At 44.5% G+C, this 20,624-nt stretch overlaps 2 protein-coding genes across 2 annotated transcripts; one reads left to right on the top strand and one right to left on the bottom strand.

Moving 5' to 3' along the window:
• Window positions 1-1,836: 1,836 nt before the first annotated feature.
• LOC132990982 (tubulin beta chain-like) lies at window positions 1,837-9,890 on the bottom strand. The gene is made up of 6 exons (XM_061059534.1): window positions 9,726-9,890; window positions 5,299-5,407; window positions 4,456-4,566; window positions 3,925-4,169; window positions 2,563-3,806; window positions 1,837-2,506 (listed from the first exon to the last, which is right to left on the bottom strand). Exons 1-5 carry the CDS (start codon window positions 9,780-9,782, stop codon window positions 2,994-2,996), a joined length of 1,335 nt encoding a protein of 444 aa, XP_060915517.1. The 5' UTR covers window positions 9,783-9,890; the 3' UTR covers window positions 1,837-2,506; window positions 2,563-2,993.
• A 1,404-nt stretch (window positions 9,891-11,294) lies between these two features.
• On the top strand, window positions 11,295-19,242 carry flot1a (flotillin 1a). Its single transcript, XM_061060185.1, has 13 exons — window positions 11,295-11,456; window positions 12,004-12,067; window positions 12,857-12,932; window positions 13,850-13,940; window positions 14,256-14,399; window positions 14,939-15,058; window positions 15,660-15,755; window positions 16,012-16,164; window positions 16,571-16,752; window positions 16,878-16,923; window positions 17,046-17,183; window positions 17,355-17,519; window positions 18,822-19,242. The coding sequence occupies exons 2-13, from the start codon at window positions 12,025-12,027 to the stop codon at window positions 18,840-18,842; spliced, it is 1,275 nt and encodes a 424-aa protein (XP_060916168.1). The 5' UTR covers window positions 11,295-11,456; window positions 12,004-12,024; the 3' UTR covers window positions 18,843-19,242.
• Window positions 19,243-20,624: the final 1,382 nt, after the last annotated feature.

The raw sequence follows: 20,624 nt of genomic DNA on the forward strand, positions 1-20,624 counted from the left end.
TGGGTGGGCCTATGTTTTCTTTGTCATGGTTTACGCTTGTTTAGTTTATTCCTCGTTTCGTTGCCTGGTTGTAATTTTGCTCATTTTCATTTTTGTATTATTTCTTACTGGTTTACTTCTTTGTTTTCCCGTTTTATTTTGAAGTTCTTGCCCCTGTGGATCATGTCGTCTTACTTCCTCCGTTTGTGTGTTTCCCTAACTTTTTTGACTGCTTTCATCTGTCTGATTGGCCCCTGTATTAAGTCTTTCGACCCTTCTGTGTCAGTCTACCTACCTGTATTATCTGTTTTTCTCTTTAAGGCTCTCTGAGGCTTGTTGTTCCCTTTTGTGGATTTTTCTTTCAGCTTTTGCTTTAAAATAATTAGTTTTCTTATTTGCACGTGGGTCCTCCTCTTTGTTTTTGATTAACTATGACTAGTTTGTTTGTTTTTTACCAGCAGGAAACATGATTTTTTTTGTTCTTTAGTTCACTTGTTTGCTTATTGCAATAGAAACCATCAGAGATGCAGAACATTTTGCATGAACATGTCGTTGAAAAAACATGTCAAGTACCCCAAAAAAAGGCAAAACAAAAACTTACTTTCTTAACAAAGTCCAAATTACAAGAATTAACAAGGCACAACAAAAAAGTCCAAACTCTGGAGAAACAAGCAGACACTAGAGCACAAAAAAATTCACCAGGCAACACGGAGAAGGTTAGACATGACAAACTGACACAGGTGAAAGTGATGAGGGCAATCAAACAGGAGGGAAAATACACAAGGGCAGGAAGACAGGAAACACCGGAGAACTACAAAATAAAACAAGAAACACTAGGGTAAAGAACTCCAAAATAAAACAGGAAATACTGGGGTGAAGAAATACAAATTAAAACAGGAAACACGGTAGGCCATGAACTCAGGGATAAAACAGAAACAGCAAACACAAGGGAAGGAATTCATGACAGAACAATGGACATCACATTCCCATGATGCATCAGTGGCCTTTTCATTATGTTTTATTAACTTTGATTCTGGTTAAGGTATCTACTGGCTCCTGTGAAGACAAAATCTCTGCAGGAAAAAAAAGCGAAGTTGAGTCCAGCGTGTTCTCTTCACAACCAGTCCATAATAATTCTAAAGCACATTCATTTATGTGCAGGTTTAAATGCCTTTCTTTCCTTATAACCTGATTCATATCACACAAGATGGTTCCTGGTCCTTCTTGGTGCAGCTGTCCGAGGTCCTGAATCTTAGAGCTGAACCCCTCCACATGTGGTGCTGACGCTGTCCGAGGTCCTGAATCTTGGAGCCCTCAAACTGCTGCTGCTTTTGTGTTTCATACCGATAAAAAATTAATATAGTTGTGCGATGGTCTGCTTCATTAAAATCATGTTACTTTGTACTCATTCTTATTCAGCACTAAAGTTAAATATCACAGAAATATGATAACCAGTTAATATGATTAAGTTAGTTAATATGATTGATGTGATTAACTGGGATCAGGAGCCGATCCCAGCTGTCACCATCGACTATTCACCAGCCAATCACATCACGCTGACATGAAGAGACAGACAACCAGCCACACTCACATTCACATCTACAGACAATTAAGAGTCACTAATGAACCTAACCAGAATGTCTTTGGACTGCGGGAGGAAGCAGGAGTACCCGGAGAGAACCAACACCTGCACGGGGAGAACATGCAGAGTCCACACAGAGAGACTCCTGTCAGACGGGGATTCAAACCAGGAACCTCCTCGCTGTGAGGCGACAGCACTAACCACTGCACCCCCCATGCAGCCCTACACTAAAAGCAGGTCATCAATACATTTATAAATAAATACTACTCGTGTAGTTTTTTTTTTCCTACAAATGACTTTTTATTTCTCACAAATGTTTCACAGTCACTGGAGCTCCAGTTCAATTTGTTCTATGGGAATAGAAAAAAGTAAACAAAGAATCAAGTAAAACACACAAGACACAAAGACAACATGGCTACACATCACATATACTGATTAAAAATGCTTAACGCTGTGGCTCAGAGTGTATACTCGTGCATTTATTCACAGGACGAAACAAGTTAGCGGATGAAATACTGATCAGATATAAACAGAAATGTAGTGTCGAGCTTCTCTAATGACTAAAGACTGCTGTGTAGATCTTCACTGTGATGACACACTTTTTTTTTTTCCAAGTGAGTTTTAGCACTTTTATTTAAAGACGTCAAATGTCAACCTGTCCTCCTCAGAGTTGAACATCAAATGACTTTGTTCACGTTCTTATAATAATTTATGTTCTGTCAGTTTTTGGTAGTGATTGGAAAACTGTGAATTTAAAACATACTTTGCTCTAATCCGACAGCAGCAGGGATGCTTCTTGTCAAGATAAGATCTGGCTACCACAACAGGTGAGGCTAATGCTAACATGCTAACACGCGTCTCTGACCTGTGTTCTGCAGCGTGTGACCCTCCTCATGACGTTGGCTGGCGTCTGAGGAGGCTCCTGCTTTTTCAAAGAAAAATCACCTGTTCTGATCGACGGTTGCAGAAGTATCCAATTCAGACCCTGCAACCAAAACTACAACTTGAATACTTGTTTCTGTTTGCAAAAATATAAATCAGTGGACTCCTGCCCTCAGACAGGATCCAGAGAAATGTCCAAGCGGACAACATGTGGAGAAAAGGAAGTGAAGCTGAATTTTTTTTGGTTTGAGAATTTGTGGAGATAGTTTTTTTCAAAGCGTCCTGAACGATGGCACATTAATTTGGTTTCTCTTATCTCTCTCTCTCTCTCTCTCTCTCTCTCTCTCTCTCTCTCTCTTTCGTTTCATCACGCTTCTCTTTCAGGAATTTTCTTGCGTTATTGTTTCGATCCGTCTTTACAAATTCTTCGGGAAGTCTTCGTCGTTTCCCTCTCTGCTTCGCTCCTTCATTTCTCTTTCACATTTTTTGAGATTTTTTTTGTTTCGTTTTGGTCGCTTACTTCTCCGTCACGCGTTGCAGTGACTCTTCTTCAGGCATCTTCTTCCGCCTCCTCCTCAAACTCTCCCTCCTCCTCCGCCGTGGCGTCCTGGTACTGCTGGTACTCGGACACCAGGTCGTTCATGTTGCTCTCCGCCTCCGTGAACTCCATCTCGTCCATTCCCTCGCCGGTGTACCAGTGGAGGAAGGCCTTGCGGCGGAACATGGCGGTGAACTGCTCAGAGATGCGCTTGAACAGCTCCTGGATGGCCGTGCTGTTGCCGATGAAGGTGACGGCCATCTTGAGGCCACGCGGCGGGATGTCGCACACGGCCGTCTTCACGTTGTTTGGGATCCACTCCACGAAGTAGCTGCTGTTCTTGTTCTGCACGTTCAGCATCTGCTCGTCCACCTCCTTCATCGACATGCGCCCGCGGAACACTGCGGCCACCGTCAGGTAGCGCCCGTGACGAGGGTCGCAGGCCGCCATCATGTTTTTGGCGTCAAACACCTGCTGGGTGAGCTCGGGGACGGTCAGGGCGCGGTACTGCTGGCTCCCCCTGCTGGTCAGAGGAGCAAAGCCGGGCATGAAGAAGTGCAGACGAGGGAAGGGGACCATGTTGACGGCCAGTTTCCTCAGATCGGCGTTGAGCTGGCCGGGGAAACGCAGGCAGGTGGTCACGCCGCTCATGGTGGCTGACACCAGGTGGTTGAGGTCACCGTAGGTGGGCGTTGTGAGTTTGAGAGTGCGGAAGCAAATGTCGTAAAGCGCTTCGTTGTCGATGCAGTACGTCTCATCCGTGTTTTCGACCAGCTGGTGGACGGACAGCGTGGCGTTGTACGGCTCCACCACCGTGTCCGACACCTGAAGACACAGAGACCAGGAGCGTCAACAGCTGGCTGATGTTCAGTCTTTATACTCTACAAATAATGGTTATTAACATGGAAGACTTTGGGGACATCAGCTGGGTGTCTGTGGTTACCTTGGGGGAGGGCACCACGCTGAAGGTGTTCATGATGCGGTCCGGGTACTCCTCCCTGATCTTGCTGATGAGCAGGGTGCCCATGCCGGAGCCCGTGCCTCCTCCCAGGGAGTGGGTGAGCTGGAAACCCTGCAGGCACTCGCAGCTCTCCGCCTCCTTCCTCACCACATCCAGGACGGAATCCACAAGCTCCGCCCCCTCTGTGTAGTGACCTTTGGCCCAGTTGTTTCCTGCTCCGCTCTGACCTGTGGAAATTTAAAAAAAAAAGGAACTACTAACACCGATAAACATGACCACAAAAATGCATTAAAAGAAACTTTTGAGCAAGAATGGTAGAGAGAGAGAGAGAGAGAGAGAGAGAGAGAGAGAGCATCAGGTGTGTAGGACTCCTTATATTGATGCTGTTACATTTGAAGAGATCTGGTATTGTGACAACCCAGAGACCTCCAGGATATGTATCCCACCCTGACCTCTGACCTCCTGGGGCAAAGATAAGATTCAAAATCTCCTCCTGTCGGGGTTCTTTCTCACCAAAGACAAAGTTGTCCGGCCTGAAGATTTGTCCAAATGGTCCCGAGCGGACCGAGTCCATGGTGCCTGGTTCCAGGTCAACAAGGATGGCTCTTGGTACATACTTCCCACCTGAACACGGAGACAAAACCAAACGTTAACTGTTACTGTTCTTTCACACGACAAGGTTTAACTACTGCAACACCAGCGGGTACAAGTTCAAACAGAACATCAAGAAGATCCATCCTTGGCTACAATGTTCCTCTATTTGACTGATAAATATTTGATTTAGAAGAGTAAATGCTGTGAGATTCTCATTCAGTAGTTTTGAAAATAAATAATACCATCAAGGCTTCAGTTTAATGTGAGGGGAAAAACTCAGATTATGACTGGTGCTTTGAGGGTGTAGTTCCCGGATGTGGCCACTAGATGGAGTCAAACTTCTGTACCAGGGTTTTAAAGGTATTAAAGTTTGACAGAGGAGGCTCTTTTTTTTTAAAGTATTTTGGGGACGTTATATTAGTTTAAGTTTGAGCGTAAGGATGGAGACAAGGGGGGGGGGGGGGGGGGGGGGGGGCTGGTATGACTCAGGTCAGACCTAAACCTGGACTGATGTGACTTGTACTCCGCTTTAATGGTTCTGTGTTTGTATATTTATCTGTCTTGTGTCTTTCTGCTGCAGTGAGTCAGTGTCTCCACAGGGGGGACGTCTCATTTTAACCACACACACACACACACACACACACACACACACACACACAGCCCTCAGTGTGTGTGTGTGTGTGTGTGTGTGTGTGTGTGTGTGTGTGTGTGTGTGTGTGTGTGTGTGTGTGTGTGTGTGAGTGTGTGTCAGGACGTACTCACCACTCGCCTCGTTGTAATACACACTGATCCTGTCCAGCTGCAGGTCGCTGTCTCCATGGTAGCTTCCTGTTGGGTCGATGCCGTGCTCGTCGCTGATCACCTCCCAGAACTGAACACACAAACACACAGGTCATGACATCATCAGTAAAGAAGCTGCTCACCGTAACGGGGGGGGGGGGGGGTGCAACTAATCTGCTATTAATGTTAACAGATCGAAAGCTTGATAAATTTAACATTCATATTAAAGTCTTGATGGTAAAAATAATACACCTCTCACTGAGCTTGAAACCTGAAACATCCGACTTTGCAGCTTCAGCCTTGATAAATATTTCTGGTTATTCAGTCACAGTTCTGCAAACATGTCTCACAGAGACGTGTCTTTGTGCACAGATTAAGAGCATGACTGCGGGCTGAAAGAGGAGAACGGTTCACACAATCACCGCTCTGTGCTTAACACACAACACACCAACATCTGATTACCTGCTACAGTCACAAGATCGCCTAAAAAAAGAAACATGTTCTGCTCAGAAATCGTCCTTTTAATAGAAAGTTTTCTGCAGCTGACAAGTCACCTTGTCTCTGTTTTGGTGTCCATCAGTTTTAAACAGATTAAAATCTGTGTTAAAATGCACAAAGCACACGGAGACAATCAACTTGTTCTTTCCAACCCAAAGCTGGAAATAAAATGGACTGTATCTTTAATCCAGATCACAGCTGACGTGTCGAAACCAGCGAGACGAGACAGTCTGCATCTGATTTAAAACATGTGCTGGATTAAAAAACTAAACTCAACATCCTCCAACACAGAATGAGAAACAGACCACTAAAGTAGATGGTAGTATAATCATGATTAGAATGACATTAATGTAGCAGGTTTAGTTTGTGTTGGAGAAGTCTCTTCACCCATACGGCTGCTGTGTTTTCTTTACAGGTCACAGAATTTTTTAGATTGATAATAAATATAACAGAGCTTGTAGGGGGATTGTCTGCTTGGATTAATCTACAGATAGAATATATAATAACACATATAAACACAAACTTTGTCGACAACTTCAGCTCCCGTGTCCACTCGCAGTCTGAGTGAGGGTCATTCAGTCAGGCCGTTTTTTACAGACCGAGACTTTAACGCCAAATTCAGTTAAGACACCAGCACACAGACTGCCACACCGGCTCAGTCGACTGACCCTAATCTGTGCCAGGGACTGTGTGTGTGTGTGTGTGTGTGTGTGCGTGTGTGTGTGTGTGCGTGTGTGTGTGTGTGTTAAAGGGAAAGAGAGCGAGCTCGGTGGGCAAGGCAATCTCATTTTATTCATCTTCACTGCTGTCACCTCCCTCACCATCTTTGACTCTGTCCTTGGTTTCACCTCCTGTGGTCACCATGGCAACAAGGTGACAAGTTCAGTCGAGCGGATTTGGGGAACATAGCTCAACCTTCACCTTCCACATCGTGTGAGGCTAGACGCTCCAATTACACCATCATTTTACAAGTGGTATCCCTTACACTAACACATTCTGATGAAGCGCTCATTGTGATGTGTGGCGGGTTACGATACTTGATATTAAAGAAATAGAAAATGTCAAAAGGCTGAGAGTCACCATAACATGGAGCAGACAGTCACTGAAACCTCGGCTGTGAAAGCTGATCTCCTCCTCTGTGTCATTTCTATCAGTCATGAAGCAACATAAGAGACCGACAGACACAGAGTTTAGTTTGATGGAGTTGTGTAAGCGAGCGAGTTCCCGCAGAGTTAATCCATTGTTAAATGAGGATGACCTCGGCCTGACTGAGTCCGCTGTAAATACACTTCGTCTTCACTGATCAGGACCATCCAGAAGTGGACTCACAGTTAACCCATATGCTGCTGCCACAACTCATCTCATATCGTCCACACCCCCCCCCCCCCCCCCCCCCCCCCCCCCCGAGTGAAGGCTGCACATTAAAATCATATTTTATCGTTATTGCAATAACGCATCGCAAAAGTCTGAATTCATTAAAACGCTTCAAGATGTCTCTTCAGGATGTCGGGAGTGTTTTGACATTGTAGGTGTTTTTTGGACCAAACTGTTCTTTGGACTTTTTTTTAGGAGGAACTTTCCACAAGGGAGTTCCCTGAGAACGACACGGCCATGGGGGGGATTTTTTTTTTTTCCAATCTGCATTCGCACCGCCATGGCGATGGGAGAGCACCTACTCTGAAGCAGGAGCTAAAAAGGTTCCTCTAGGAACTAAAAATAGTTCATACTTCCTGCGGTGCAGAATCAATAAAAAGTGTGGGGGTTCAAACAGTTCCTAGAACTATAAAAAGGTTCTTGAGGTCCAAAAACACATTTTGTCGGTTACATTATCAGGTGAGGGCAAACAACTGCCAGACAGAAATTATTTAACAAGTTTTTTTGTAATAAAACAGACAGAAATGAATACCAACACCTCTTTAAATATCATCAGAAAGATTGATTATAACTAAAACATTTCAAAGCCTGTCGACTCCGCCTCCATGTTGGTGTCAGACGAAGCGAGCGGTTCATAGCGCACAGACAGAAGGTGCCTTTGTTTATGTTTTCCACAGACAGATCAGCCTGCACGATGTGAGAAATGAATTTATAATGATCAGTTTGTAGCTGCAGTGGGAACTCTTTATCTCTTTGGAAATGTGTTGCACAAACACCAAAGGACATTTAAAGCACAGCTGCTCAACTGCTGATTCAGGAGAAAAACACAGATCATCACTTCATGTTCACGTGTCGCTGATGAATCGGGTGCCAGCGGCGTTTGCATGTGATCCCCCTGACTGGAAAAGCAGATATTTTAAATAACCTCGTCTGTTCTGTGAGAGCAGACACTGAGACACTTGTTATCGTGTCACCCCCCCCTCTCCCCCTCTCCCCCCCTCCGGCTGCGTTCCTCTCCTCTGCCTCAGCAAACTTCCCCTTTCTTTCCGCCCTCTCCTCTTACGTTCCCCCTTTCTCTTTTTCTGAACGACAAAGAGTCCGGCTCACCAGGCGGCCAAGACGGCAGCTGGTCCCGCGTGTCTGCTTCATTAATCACAGGTCAATGACCCGAGTGTCTGTTTTGTCAACAGTTCCAAATCTGTGAATTGACACTGTTTTCACAATGTGCATAAACACAATAAGAGGATTACTGTAGAATTATCCCACAGACACAATATCAAAACAAGAGTCCTCAGACTGTTTGGGATCAGATAGTGGCTTTATGAGGTTTGTTTAGAATCACACTAAAACAATACATTATTTAACTTTACTGTACTCTGTGGTAACTTTAAAACCGTCACCTGAGATGTTTCAACAGAGATTTACTGCGTCTGTATCTTACTTTGAATACTTCTTCATTTATTTTTTCAGACTTATTTACAAAAGAAGGTAAAGTTTCTTTAATTTATTTTAATGTTGGGTTAGGTGCTGATGGGGGAAAAAAACACAGATTATGGTGCTAGTAAGGCCAGAAAACAAACTACACCCACAGTGTTTCTGCAGGATAAAGGGTATGATGTGACCATGAGCACCACACTAGAGATAAATTACACTTTCTCCCAAAACAAACTTTTTTATGGACATTTTGGATAAATAAATCTGCGGAGCCCCTGAGGTACCAAAAATGTAAAACTTTCATTTTGTGCATTTAGATGACAACTTTTGAGAACATCTAAGTATCTTCTGTGCAATATAGAATTATGTTGTAATATCTTAATATGTAATGATCTTGTGGGCATAATAGATTTTTTTTTCTTGTTTTACTTTTTGGGACTTCAGGGGCCCCACAGTTTTTGAGTTGAGTGATGAAATAGTCAGAGGAGCTGCTTGTCAACAGGCAAGGCAGGCAACTGCTTGGGGCTCCAGAGGGCTGAAGATTAAACCGAAGCAGTGGCGCTAAAATGTGCAAATTTTGTAATGACGGTAGGAAACCTCCCTAAGGGGGCCCCATCTGACAGCACTCACTCTCATTGCCCTGCCAAGCGTTGCACGCATTACTGCAATGGAAAAAAATAAATATGAAGAGGAGCTATCCGTCTACAGGAGAAAAAGAAGAGGAAGAGAGGAGTGCCAGGATGCTGATGAACGCTGGTTCGAGGGGCCCCCAATTGATTTTTGCCTAAGGCCCCAACAGACTCTATAGGATCACCACTGGAAATAGTTTTCTGTGTCTTTGGCTCAGAGGGCTCATCTGCAGACAAAAGGGCTTCATGCTGTCTGGTCATTTAATTTATTTATACAAAACAATAAATGTTTACCATTTGTGTGTTTTGTTCTGTAAAATACAAAATGTGAAACCTTGTCGATTTTATTTTTGAATTTAGGGTTTTTCTATTATTGTTACAGCATCAAAACAAAAAAAGAGCCTCCAGAAAAAGTTTTAAGGATGAAATTCACATTAAAAAAAAATCAAAGTTGTTTTCAACAGGTCGTCTTACCTTGGCACCGATCTGGTTTCCGCACTGGCCGGCCTGGAGGTGAACAATCTCCCTCATGATGGACGGTTGTTATTGTTGAGAGTGAAGTGTTGGAGAACTTTAAAACAATGACCTACTGACTGGCTGGACGCAGACAGAAGTGACGGACTGATGACCGTCCGGGCTCCTCTCAATCCTGAAGGCGGGGCTAAGCGCTTTACGATTTGCTGTTCTCGCTGTCACTCCGCCGGTGATTGGCTGAAACGACGGTTTTTCTTTTTCCGGAGGGGTTTCCTGGGCTCACAGGCAAGGACCGGAAGAAGAGAGGGAGTGCCGGGTTTGTCATCACTGCCCCGTTGGAGCTTCACAAAACATCAACAACGAAAATAATAATAACATCGAGGTACAAAGAGGTCTTAATCACTTTGTATTAACTTTATTAAAAAAAATAAATGAACGGTTTTTACTGACAGTCAAACTATTACAGAAAGTTGAAAACATAGGGATTGAAAATGAATTATTTTAATTAATTTGTATTTTTATTTCAAACAGGGACAGTGCATAATTAATAACATGTCTTTGAATATGTCAAAATGCTAGTTTCCAGCTGTAGTCCCTGGTCAGATTTTAGAAGAGGCTCCCTAAAAACAACAAACTAAAACAGGAAAGGGGAAACAGTAATAAGCAAGCATAGACTGTCAATATTAAGGGCACAAGCAACACCTTATGACGAAACATTGCTAAAAACTATAAATAAAAATAACATGAGAGTAGAAACACAAGTTCAATTTCAAATAAAACCATATCTTGAAGTTTAAAGAAAATTAAATTAATGTTTAAAAATACTTAAAAAGTAAGTTTGCACATGTAGACTAAACGTCTGCTGCTCTTCACACACAAAGATGAACACACCTGTATGTTTATGAAGTTTTGTATGTCCACTATAAAAGCACATTTTTATTTATGCATCTATATTATAACAATTGTTTGGTTTCTAGGCTGTTGTATTTTTTTGTGTTACCAGTGTTTGGATAGGCCTATTTGTACACCTTAACCACCTCAAGGGACAGGGGGGTCCCCTGAAATGTGCCTATATGCCGACATTGGGGACATTGGAAAATATTGAATTCAAGATGTTTATTTTCGTTGCCTCTGCACCACCACACACATTCACCATGTGACCACCACTGATTTACAGACTGCATATTCTTTTATTAAGAACTTTTGCCTGAGTTATCAATAAACTGTTGTTTCAGTTAGTTCAAAACTGTGTGGTCTCCCTTCTTTTTTTCAGGCCATTGAACCTGAGTTGAAAAAAAAAAACATAACTGGGGTGGGGGACTCAATGTTAAACCTAAGTAATTCAGGGTCTAAAGACTTATTTTAATCCAACCTTTTCATAGAATGTCAAGTCATTTTTAAATGCTACAACATTTGGAGTAACTTTAAACTAAATCTTCATGGGCAGTTAGGGGAAATCAGGAGCTTCATGGTCAAGTTCATGTATTCGTGTCAGTTCTCCACCAGTCCACTAGATGGCGAACGAACACAGTCTGAATGGTGCGCATGCTCAGTACAAGCCGCTGAGCTGCAGTCACACTGTTGTGCTTGCCTGGCCGCATCAGCTGCTGTCTAAAGGGGAATATTCGTCACTTGTGATAAAATTACATTATTTTTCACACCCAAGCAGACCGCTTCTTGTTCCGCCATTTTCACCCTACTCCACATAAATCTTCCTTTCTACACAAACCGGTAAGTGAGGGATTATATTCGTCTTTATTCACGTCAGCTGGCGATTGTAAACACAAATTTGAACGCACAATTGATCACGGTTGCACAGATATTATCCGCTTGCAGTTTTTCTTAGCGCAGCCTGTAGCTCAAACATTTTTTTTTTGGAAGCTTCTCGTTTGATTTTCTGATTTTCCTGCATCTTTTCTTGCAGGTTTTTATTCAGTCTGTAAATATCACTGCGCATAATTTGTGTAAATTAGATTTGAGAAGCCCTGCTGGTGTGCTGTGCTGCCTGCTGCCCCCCACAAACCCCTCCCTCCTCTATCTGTTCCTACATTAACTACAAACATCTATTTGGAGGATTCTTTTTTTTTTTAATAACGGGGAAATAACAGATTTTTAGGCTTACATAGAATATGAGTATATCCAGTGATGCTCAAAGGTAAACCTCTCTGATTGCTGCTGGACAAACAATCCCTCCGTGAAATAGAGAATATTCCAGATGTAGGAGCTGCAAAGATCGATGACTTGTGTTTATCATTCTGCTCTTTGCTTTGGTTTTCAGTCTGGAGGAGGATCAGCGAACATGTTCTACACCTGTGGTCCTAACGAGGCTATGGTGGTGTCAGGTAAGATGATGACCTACATAATAACATCCACTTTCATTTGAATGCAGAAAGAAACACACACACACACACACACACACACACACACACACACACACACACACACACACACACACACAGACACACACACACACATATATAGAGACAAAACTGACCCAAATAGTGGTGGACAACGTACACAACTTCATGACTCGGGTATAGATCCTCCCAGTCAAATATTTTTCCATTACATGTGAAAGTTGTTCAGTCAAATTATCGCTTCAGTTAAAGTCGTGAAGTACCTGCTTTTTGTTTTTTTTAAAACTCACATGACACAGATTTATACACCACATGGACGAACCACACACAGAACTGCACGAACACAGTTGATCGTCTGTGGGATCCGATTTTAGAAAAGGCAATGTTCATCCGCTGACGTCAGAGTTAAAGCAAGCGAGTAAACGAGAACATTCATAGAAACGTAGAGGACTTTAAAAGTTCAATGTCTGTCTTTCGGATGTAGTGGAGTCAAAGGAAAAAAAGAGTACAGATACTCTGAAAATGTACTCAAGTTGACTTCATCACCGTCCACCACTGTTTGGTTTTCAGAGCTTCATTTTGTAAACAAACGTCCTGAATTAAGAATTTGTTTACATGCTGCAGCTAGTTGTTTACTTCGACTTTAATGCTACCAACCTTTTTTTTTATTTTAAGGAAATATGATGAAGTAGTGACTCTTGATATTAGCTCTTCCTCCGACGTGACTTCTTATTGAACTCCAGACTGAAGGCTCTTCTTGCTCTCATCCCGCAGGTTTCTGTCGCTCTCCTCCTCTGATGATCCCCGGAGGCCGAGTGTTCGTCATCCCGTGCATTCAGCAGATACAGAGGTTGGCGCTGCTGTCTGCGGACCTTTTAGTTTCACTCCTCGTGATTCTGCTTTACGCTCTGTTTTTTTTTGAGGGCCAGGGCCGTGCACCTGTAGATAAAATAATCCGCATTCAAACGGAGGAGGATGTTTAAGAATCACAATAATATAACATTATATCATAATAATATGCTGTTATAGAGATAGGACATCCCCCTGCTTAATAAGAATGATCCAACCGTTCTCTATACCGCTTTTCTCTTTCGGGGTCGCAGGGGGGTTGGAGCTGAGCTGTCATTGGGCGAGAGGCGGGGTTACACCCTGTCAATCACAGGGCTGACATATAGAGACAGACAACCAGCCACACTCACATTCACACTTTCGGGGAATTAAGAGTCACCAATTAACCTAACCAGCATGTCTTTGGACTGTGGGACGCAGACTCCACCCGGACGGGGATTCAAACCAGGAACCTCCTCGCTGTGAGGCGACAGCGCTAACCACTGCAGCACCTTGCAGCAAGGAAGATTCAGAATCTTTTTTTTTCTTTTCTTTTGGTACATAATCTGTGCCTACATGGAAGTAAACAACCACCTTGTAAAAGCGCTTTGATCTCGTCACCCCCCCTTCAAAATAAAACACATTTCACTTCCATGCTCGCCACGATCCAGGACACTTTCTGATCCTCCAATGTGAACGCTGCTCCTCCTATATTTATTTTGTAGTTCATCACAAAGTTCCAGACTGAATGTTTGTTTTAGCAGAGTGCCGTAGCCGGCCTTGATCCTGATCTCATAACGTCCTGCACTCAGTTCTCGCGGCTCAGCACAAACACTTCAGCGGTAATGGCTACAGTTTTAATGTTTATCATTAGAGCAGCGGGTCCATCAATCAATAATCCTCTTGTCCTTTTGCGTGTCTCACTCTGCTTCCCTGCAGGATTTCTCTGAACACTCTGACTCTGAACGTGAAGAGCGACAAGGTCTACACCCGCCACGGGGTGCCCATCTCTGTCACGGGGATCGCTCAGGTGAGTGTGCACGCTCGGTGGGAGAGGTTGTTTCTGCTAATGGCCTTTCAACGCCTCCTCCACAGCTGCTCCTTGTCTCTGAGCGTTTACCAGACAAAGCACGTCTGCCATTCAGATATCCATGAGAGTGATGAACCAAACAGGCTGCGGTGGAATAACAAAACCTCAGCGTCAGTGATTAAAGAAGCAGAGTGTTATTTGTGGGTTTGTTTTACAAACTAGCCGCCGTTCTGTTCGTTCTGTAGATAATCGTTGTGAACGTGGTTTGGTGCTTCGCTGTTCACGTCACACTAAACCTGCCGCTGTTTCCTGCAGATGAAGATCCAGGGTCAGAACAAACAGATGCTGGCTGCAGCCTGCCAGATGTTCATGGGGAAATCAGACGCAGAGATCGCTCGGATCGCCTTGGAAACGCTGGAGGGACACCAGCGGGCCATCATCGCCCACCTGACTGTCGAGGTGAGAAACTGACGGTTGTTTGTTTGACAGTTGGATCTACTGGAGTTTAATTTCAGGGTTTTAACGGAAGAACGTGCGACATGTTACACCGAAATATATCAGACATATACAGTATCTCCTGTGTAAATCTCTCTGAGTCACGACTGTCTACAATGAGAGAGAAGCTCGAGTCCCGCTGGCTGTGTTGTTGTCGGAGCACTTGCCACTCGCTGTAAACTCCTCCTTGTGAACGCCAGTGGAGGGGGGTTGGAGGTGTGTCGAGTTTGTTTTGGTTTCATGCGGGGTGCTCAAGGGCGACATCTAGTGGATCAAAAAGTCGCACGTTCTTCCTTTAAGTCCTTAACAAAATAATCTTACCCTGAAACGGTGTCGTCATTCTTCCTGCCGTGTTCTTCACAGATTTATTCCATCACTAATATCTGACTGTTGATTATTTGACAGAAACACTAAACAGATTCATGTTTAAGGATTGTTAGCGTTCTGACAATAAAGAGGCCGCGAGTCAAACTTGGATCCACGACCTCATCTTCCTCTTTCAGGAGATCTACAGGGACAGGAAGAAGTTCTCCGAGCAGGTTTTTAAGGTGGCCTCCTCTGACCTGGTCAACATGGGCATCAGCGTGGTCAGCTACACGCTCAAAGACGTTCACGACGACCAGGTATCGACATCTCTCATCCTTAAATCTCCATCATTGTACTGTATTGGTGAGTTTATAAGTCAGCCTTTATTATAAGACACGCCCCCTTTTTTTAAAGACAAATCTTTAGATTGGACTTTTTCCTTTTAAAACACATTTTTAACGACGTTATCAGAGCATGTTTCAATCCTCGAGTCAAAGCTTTACACTCGCCATACCGATAAGTGGCGCCCTCTACTGTTGGGAACATATATTGGCATTTCAAAGTCTTGACCTGAATTTAAGGCGATCACACTTTTCCAGATATATTTCAAAGAAGAGATACGGTCTAACTTTTCAAATAGATTTATTCATCATTTCTGATTTGATTATTGGATTCAAGAGGAAATCATTTAAATGAATAAATAACCATCTGAAAAACGCAGTACATAAAATAATCACACAGGCCATCAATGTGTTCATTCTCAAATCTTTATTATGTAGTGTTTATTTTTGTATTGTTTCGTCTTTATCTTTCTTTTGATGACAGGAAACGTTGCCTTGGCTACGATATGAAACCACAGACATGAGAAAGAAAGTGTCTGTGCATGTTGGATTCACTGTCTTCTGTTTTTGTTTGCAGGATTATCTGCACTCGCTGGGGAAGGCTCGGACAGCTCAGGTTCAGAAAGACGCTCGCATCGGTGAGGCCAAGAACAAGAGAGATGCTGTGATCAGGGTGAGACTTGAAGCATTGTGTCCATCCTGCACATTACTGTCAGAGGTTGATAAGTGTCTCACTCTCTGGGATCTTTCTGTTATTTTAAGATGCACTAAGACTGATGTTGTCCATGGCATCCTTTCTTTAGTCACTTTAGACATTCATCTAAAGTCTTCTCCATATTTTTATAACCATCATCCCGATTATCCCATTTTCATCCAGTGATTCCCACTGATCCACATTTCTCTCCACTCTCTCTCTCCCGTGTCTGCAGGAAGCCCACGCCATGCAGGAGAAAGTCTCCGCTCAGTACAAGAATGAGATCGACATGGCGAAGGCTCAGAGGGACTACGAGCTGAAGAAGGCGGCTTATGACATCGAGGTTAACACTAAGAAAGCTGAGTCCGAGATGGCCTACCAGCTGCAGGTACACGAGAGTGGAAAAACACACCGGGGGGTGATGTTGTTATCTGACGTGTGAGCTGGATGTTTTTTTTTTAGAATCATGAGGTCGTGCATCAGTGCTGTGCACGGGATTGAGGAGTGTGAGGCAGACACGCCTGCACACAGATGATCAGGAAGCAGGATGTGGACGGAATCCACAAAGCAGGGACGCGTGTATGACCTGGCACCAGAATACATCACTGAGCCTCATAGAAGGAAAATCATAGAAGGCCCCTCAGATCAGCTGCATTAGGCCCGCTAACCAAACAGAGTCCAGGTTTCAGTCAGAGCCTGATGGAGATTTTGCTGTCTCCCACTTCGGATTCAGTTAGCGTGCGACAGTGACAAAATGTATGTGGTATGTTTTACTCTGTATCATCCTTCACCAGGTAGCGAAGACAAAGCAGCGCATCGAGGAGGAGAAAATGCAGGTCCAGGTGGTGGAGCGGACGCAGCAGATCATGCTGCAGGAGCAGGAGATCACACGCAGGGAGAAGGAGCTGGAGGCCAAGGTGATGAAACCCGCAGACGCTGAGAGGTACCGGCTGGAGAAACTGGCCGAGGCCCAGCGGTAAGTGAGCAAATAAAGGAAGATCAGAAGTGCTGCCTCATGTTGTATTATTGTTCATAGTGTAATTGTATTAAAGTATGATCCATGTGGCTGAGCTGTCCGTCTTACCCTCTCTCTCTCTCCAGTCTGAAGTTGATAATGGAAGCAGAGGCTGAGGCCGAGTCCATCAGGGTGAGTCATCGAGTCTAAACTCAGCTCTTTTACTCTTTCAGGGTTTTTTGTGCATCTCTTGCTCTTTTTTTGGGTCCGTGTTTCATGGTTAAATGAAAAGCCATACTTTCTCCCTCCTCCAGATTAAAGGGGAGGCTGAGGCGTTTGCGGTGGAGGCCCGGGGTCGTGCTGATGCCGAGCAGATGGCGAAGAAGGCGGAGGCCTTCCAGCAGTACAAGGACGGAGCCATGGTGGACATGCTGCTGGAGCAGCTGCCTCTGGTGAGAGACGAGACACCCTCCAGTCCGTATCAGACCCGTTACCGTTATAATCAGGGTTCTGCTGAAGTTTGCGTCGCTGCTGAATATGCGCCCTGGGCTCCATCTATTCTCCTTTAAAAACATATTAAGGAATACTCTGTTAACTGTGTCATGTCTGTTTTCTTCCACCAGATGGCAGAAGAGATCAGCAAGCCTCTGTGTGAAGCCCACAAGATCACCATGGTGTCCAGTGGAGGAGGAGAGGTGGGAGCAGCCAAACTGTCCGGAGAGGTGCTGGAAATCATGACCCGCCTGCCCGAGGCTGTGGAGAAACTGACCGGAGTCAGCATCTCCCGGGTAACACAAACATACACACATGCAGAATATCTCACATTTCTTTTACTAGACCTGCTGTCTCTGAGGACACAATAATATACTGATACTCAACATGCATTCGTTTGCTGCTTGACGGTGGTCTCTGTCGATCCGTCCGTCTCATTTGAGTGAAGGGTGTATTTAAGGAATGCATCGTGGTGATAACTTTGAACTTCTCATGAAGGTCCTGTAGGAAATAACTGACCACATTAAGATGGTTCAAGGAGTCACTGGACCTCATGTCCATGTCCATCTATTTAACACCTGGAGGGAATTTAATTACACCTGTTTATTTGTACTATCATTCGTGTGAGAGTACAACTACTACAGGCTAGTGGAAGAACTTGACTGGTTGTTGAATGAACTGAGCAGCTGTGAAAATGAAGCCAATGCAGGAGTACAAAAAACTGCAGTTCCTTCAGTGTCCACTTGAGGCTGGCTGCAAAAATCGTACAAATCTCCTCTCCTATATTTACCTGTCCATCTCTCTCTCTCTCTCTCTCTCTCTCTCTCTCTCCCTCTTTCTCTCTTTTTCTCCCTCTCTCTCCCTCCCCCCTCTCTCTCTCCCTCTCTCCCTCTTTCTCTCTCTCCCTCTCTCTCTCTTTCTCTCTCACTCTCTCTCCCTCTCCCTCTCTCTCTCCCCCCTCTCTCTTTCTCTCTCTCTCACTCTCGCTCCCTCTCTCTCCCCCCTATCGCTCTCTGTCTCTCTCTCTCTCCCTCTCTCTCTCCCTCTCTCTCCCCCCTCTCTCTCTCTCTCTCTCCCTCTCTCTCTCCCCCCTCTCTCTGTCTCTTTCTCCCTCTCTCTCTCTTTCTCTCTCTCTCACTCTCTCTCCCTCTCTCTCTCTCCCTCCCTCTCTCTCCCTCTCTCCCTCTTTCTCTCTCTCTCTCTCTCCCTCCCTCTCTCTCCCTCTCTCCCTCCCTCTCTCTCCCTCTCTCCCTCTTTCTCTCTCCCTCTCTCTCCCTCTCTCTCTCCCTCCCTCTTTCTCCCTCTCTCTCTCTCCCTCTCTCTCTCCCTCTCTCCCTCCCTCTTTCTCCCTCTCTCCCTCTTTCTCTCTCCCTCCCTCTCTCTCCCTCTGTCTCTCTGTCTCTCTCTTTCTCCCTCTCTCTCCCTCCCTCTTTCTCTCTCTGTCTCTCTCTCTCTCCCTCTCTCCCCCCTCTCTCTGTCTCTCTCTCCCTCTCTCTCTCCCCCCTCTCTCTGTCTCTCTCTCCCTCTCTCTCTCTCCCTCCCTCTTTCTCCCTCTCTCTCCCTCTCTCTCTCCCCCTCTCCCTCCCTCTGTTCTGCAGGTGGGCTCTCTTACACAGTGAGGAGAATCATCCACTCTGGTGACCAGGCAGATCCACTCTCCTCTCCGTCTTATCAGCTGCCTGGACTCCTGCACGAGTTCCTGCAAACAGGAAACGGCCTCATCTGTCTTACATCGTGTGTTAACATGTCTCCCTCCTGTGGCTCTGTCCACACTCTGCTCTGATGTCTCCGTGTGGTGAAAGTGACAAAACTTTCTCCTCTGAACGATCTTGTTTTTTTCACGTTTCCTGTGTCTAATGTGCAGCACTGTCTGGGCTGAAGTATTGAACCACACAGGCTAAAGTTACAGTTGTTTGTACATGACGAGCAGAAAGCATCGAATCACATTACAGCCGACGTTTTTCAGTGTTCATGCTCATGACGGGGTTTTGGTTTGAGCAGATTTAAAAACAATCCACAGCTTTAGATGTGCTAAAGCTTAGATTAGCTAAAGATGCTGTCTGAACAGTCCTTCTGTCCTTTACTACTTCAAGCCCCCCCCCCCCCCGTCTGTGTTTACATGTAATGTTACTGCCTGTGCTCTGCCTTGCTGCCAAACCTTAAGTGCATCTTAACACGAGAGTTTAACTCTAACATACATTCGAAACCTTCATTAACTAACGATACTTACACACCTGTAGTCTAACATTACACGGCTCCAACCACCGCATGTGTTGCAGAAGTCGTGTTTATTTATCGAGGAGGGGTGATGAAGGGAATCAAAATGAGAGATCATCTGCAAAACTGTACAGCGTCACGACTTATTTTTATTGTTTTCATTTGCAATCGATTTCTTTTTCATGTTTTCGTCCGTGCTGAGGTGCTCGACGACCCTCAGCTTGACGTGAACATCTGTAATATATTATCAAAACCTCCAAAATGAGAGCGGGAGTCCTACCGCACGATTATTCTCTCTGTGCATTTGTGAAAAAGAAATAAGCTAACGTTGTGGATGTTGAGTAACTCTAACCCAGAGTGCACCTCTGTGTTCATATTTACAACTTTAATCAGGGCATTACATCAGATCAGGGACTTCAGCTCACTCTTCACTTAACTGTCGGGGGTTAAAGGAATTAGGATGTGATGCTCTGCGTTTTCGGCAGAGAAATATATAAATTCAACTCGTCCCTGCAGACTCGAGGTGTTCCTAGGCGACTTATTTCAAAACTTAGCAATCGACCAGAGCAGCAACCCCACCTAGTGGCGGATAGCTGCGTTACAGGTTGGACACAACATGAATAAATAATCATGTTAATAGTTAGTGTAACTGTCTAGTCATTCAGGTGACAAACTAATCACTCACATCCCTGCTTCAGAAAAGTATTACATACTCGTCACTTTACGTCAACGTTATGCTAAATGTTTGAGTTTTTATTACAGCCGGTTATGTAGCAGCTCTCGTGAAAATGTAGCTTGTTCACCTCCTGGTAAATGTGGAGTTAAGTAAAGATGTAGCCTTCTATTGTAGCAGAGAGGAAACTGCATTGAGTAGTTATTTATCTTTATTGTTTTATTTATATCACAGAAAGTAATTTGAGGAATGAAACGTTTCATCGCCGCGTGTCTTCAGCTTCAGGAAAATTGTGTTTTAAAGAGTTTGTGTTTGATGGAAGGAAGCGGTGTCTCCTCCGCTGAACGTTATCCGGACCGTTTCTCATCTTACAACCAATGATGATTGAAAAGTTGGTTGAGGTACCCGAGCTTGTTTTGATGCGTCAGTCCCTAAAAAAAAAGAAGCACTTAACCTCGCCTTATACGCGAAACCCCCCCTCACACACGCCGTCACCACCACCCTCTACCTC

The sequence above is a fragment of the Labrus mixtus genome, chromosome 16 (assembly GCF_963584025.1).
Source record: "Labrus mixtus chromosome 16, fLabMix1.1, whole genome shotgun sequence".
NCBI lineage: Eukaryota > Metazoa > Chordata > Actinopteri > Labriformes > Labridae > Labrus > Labrus mixtus.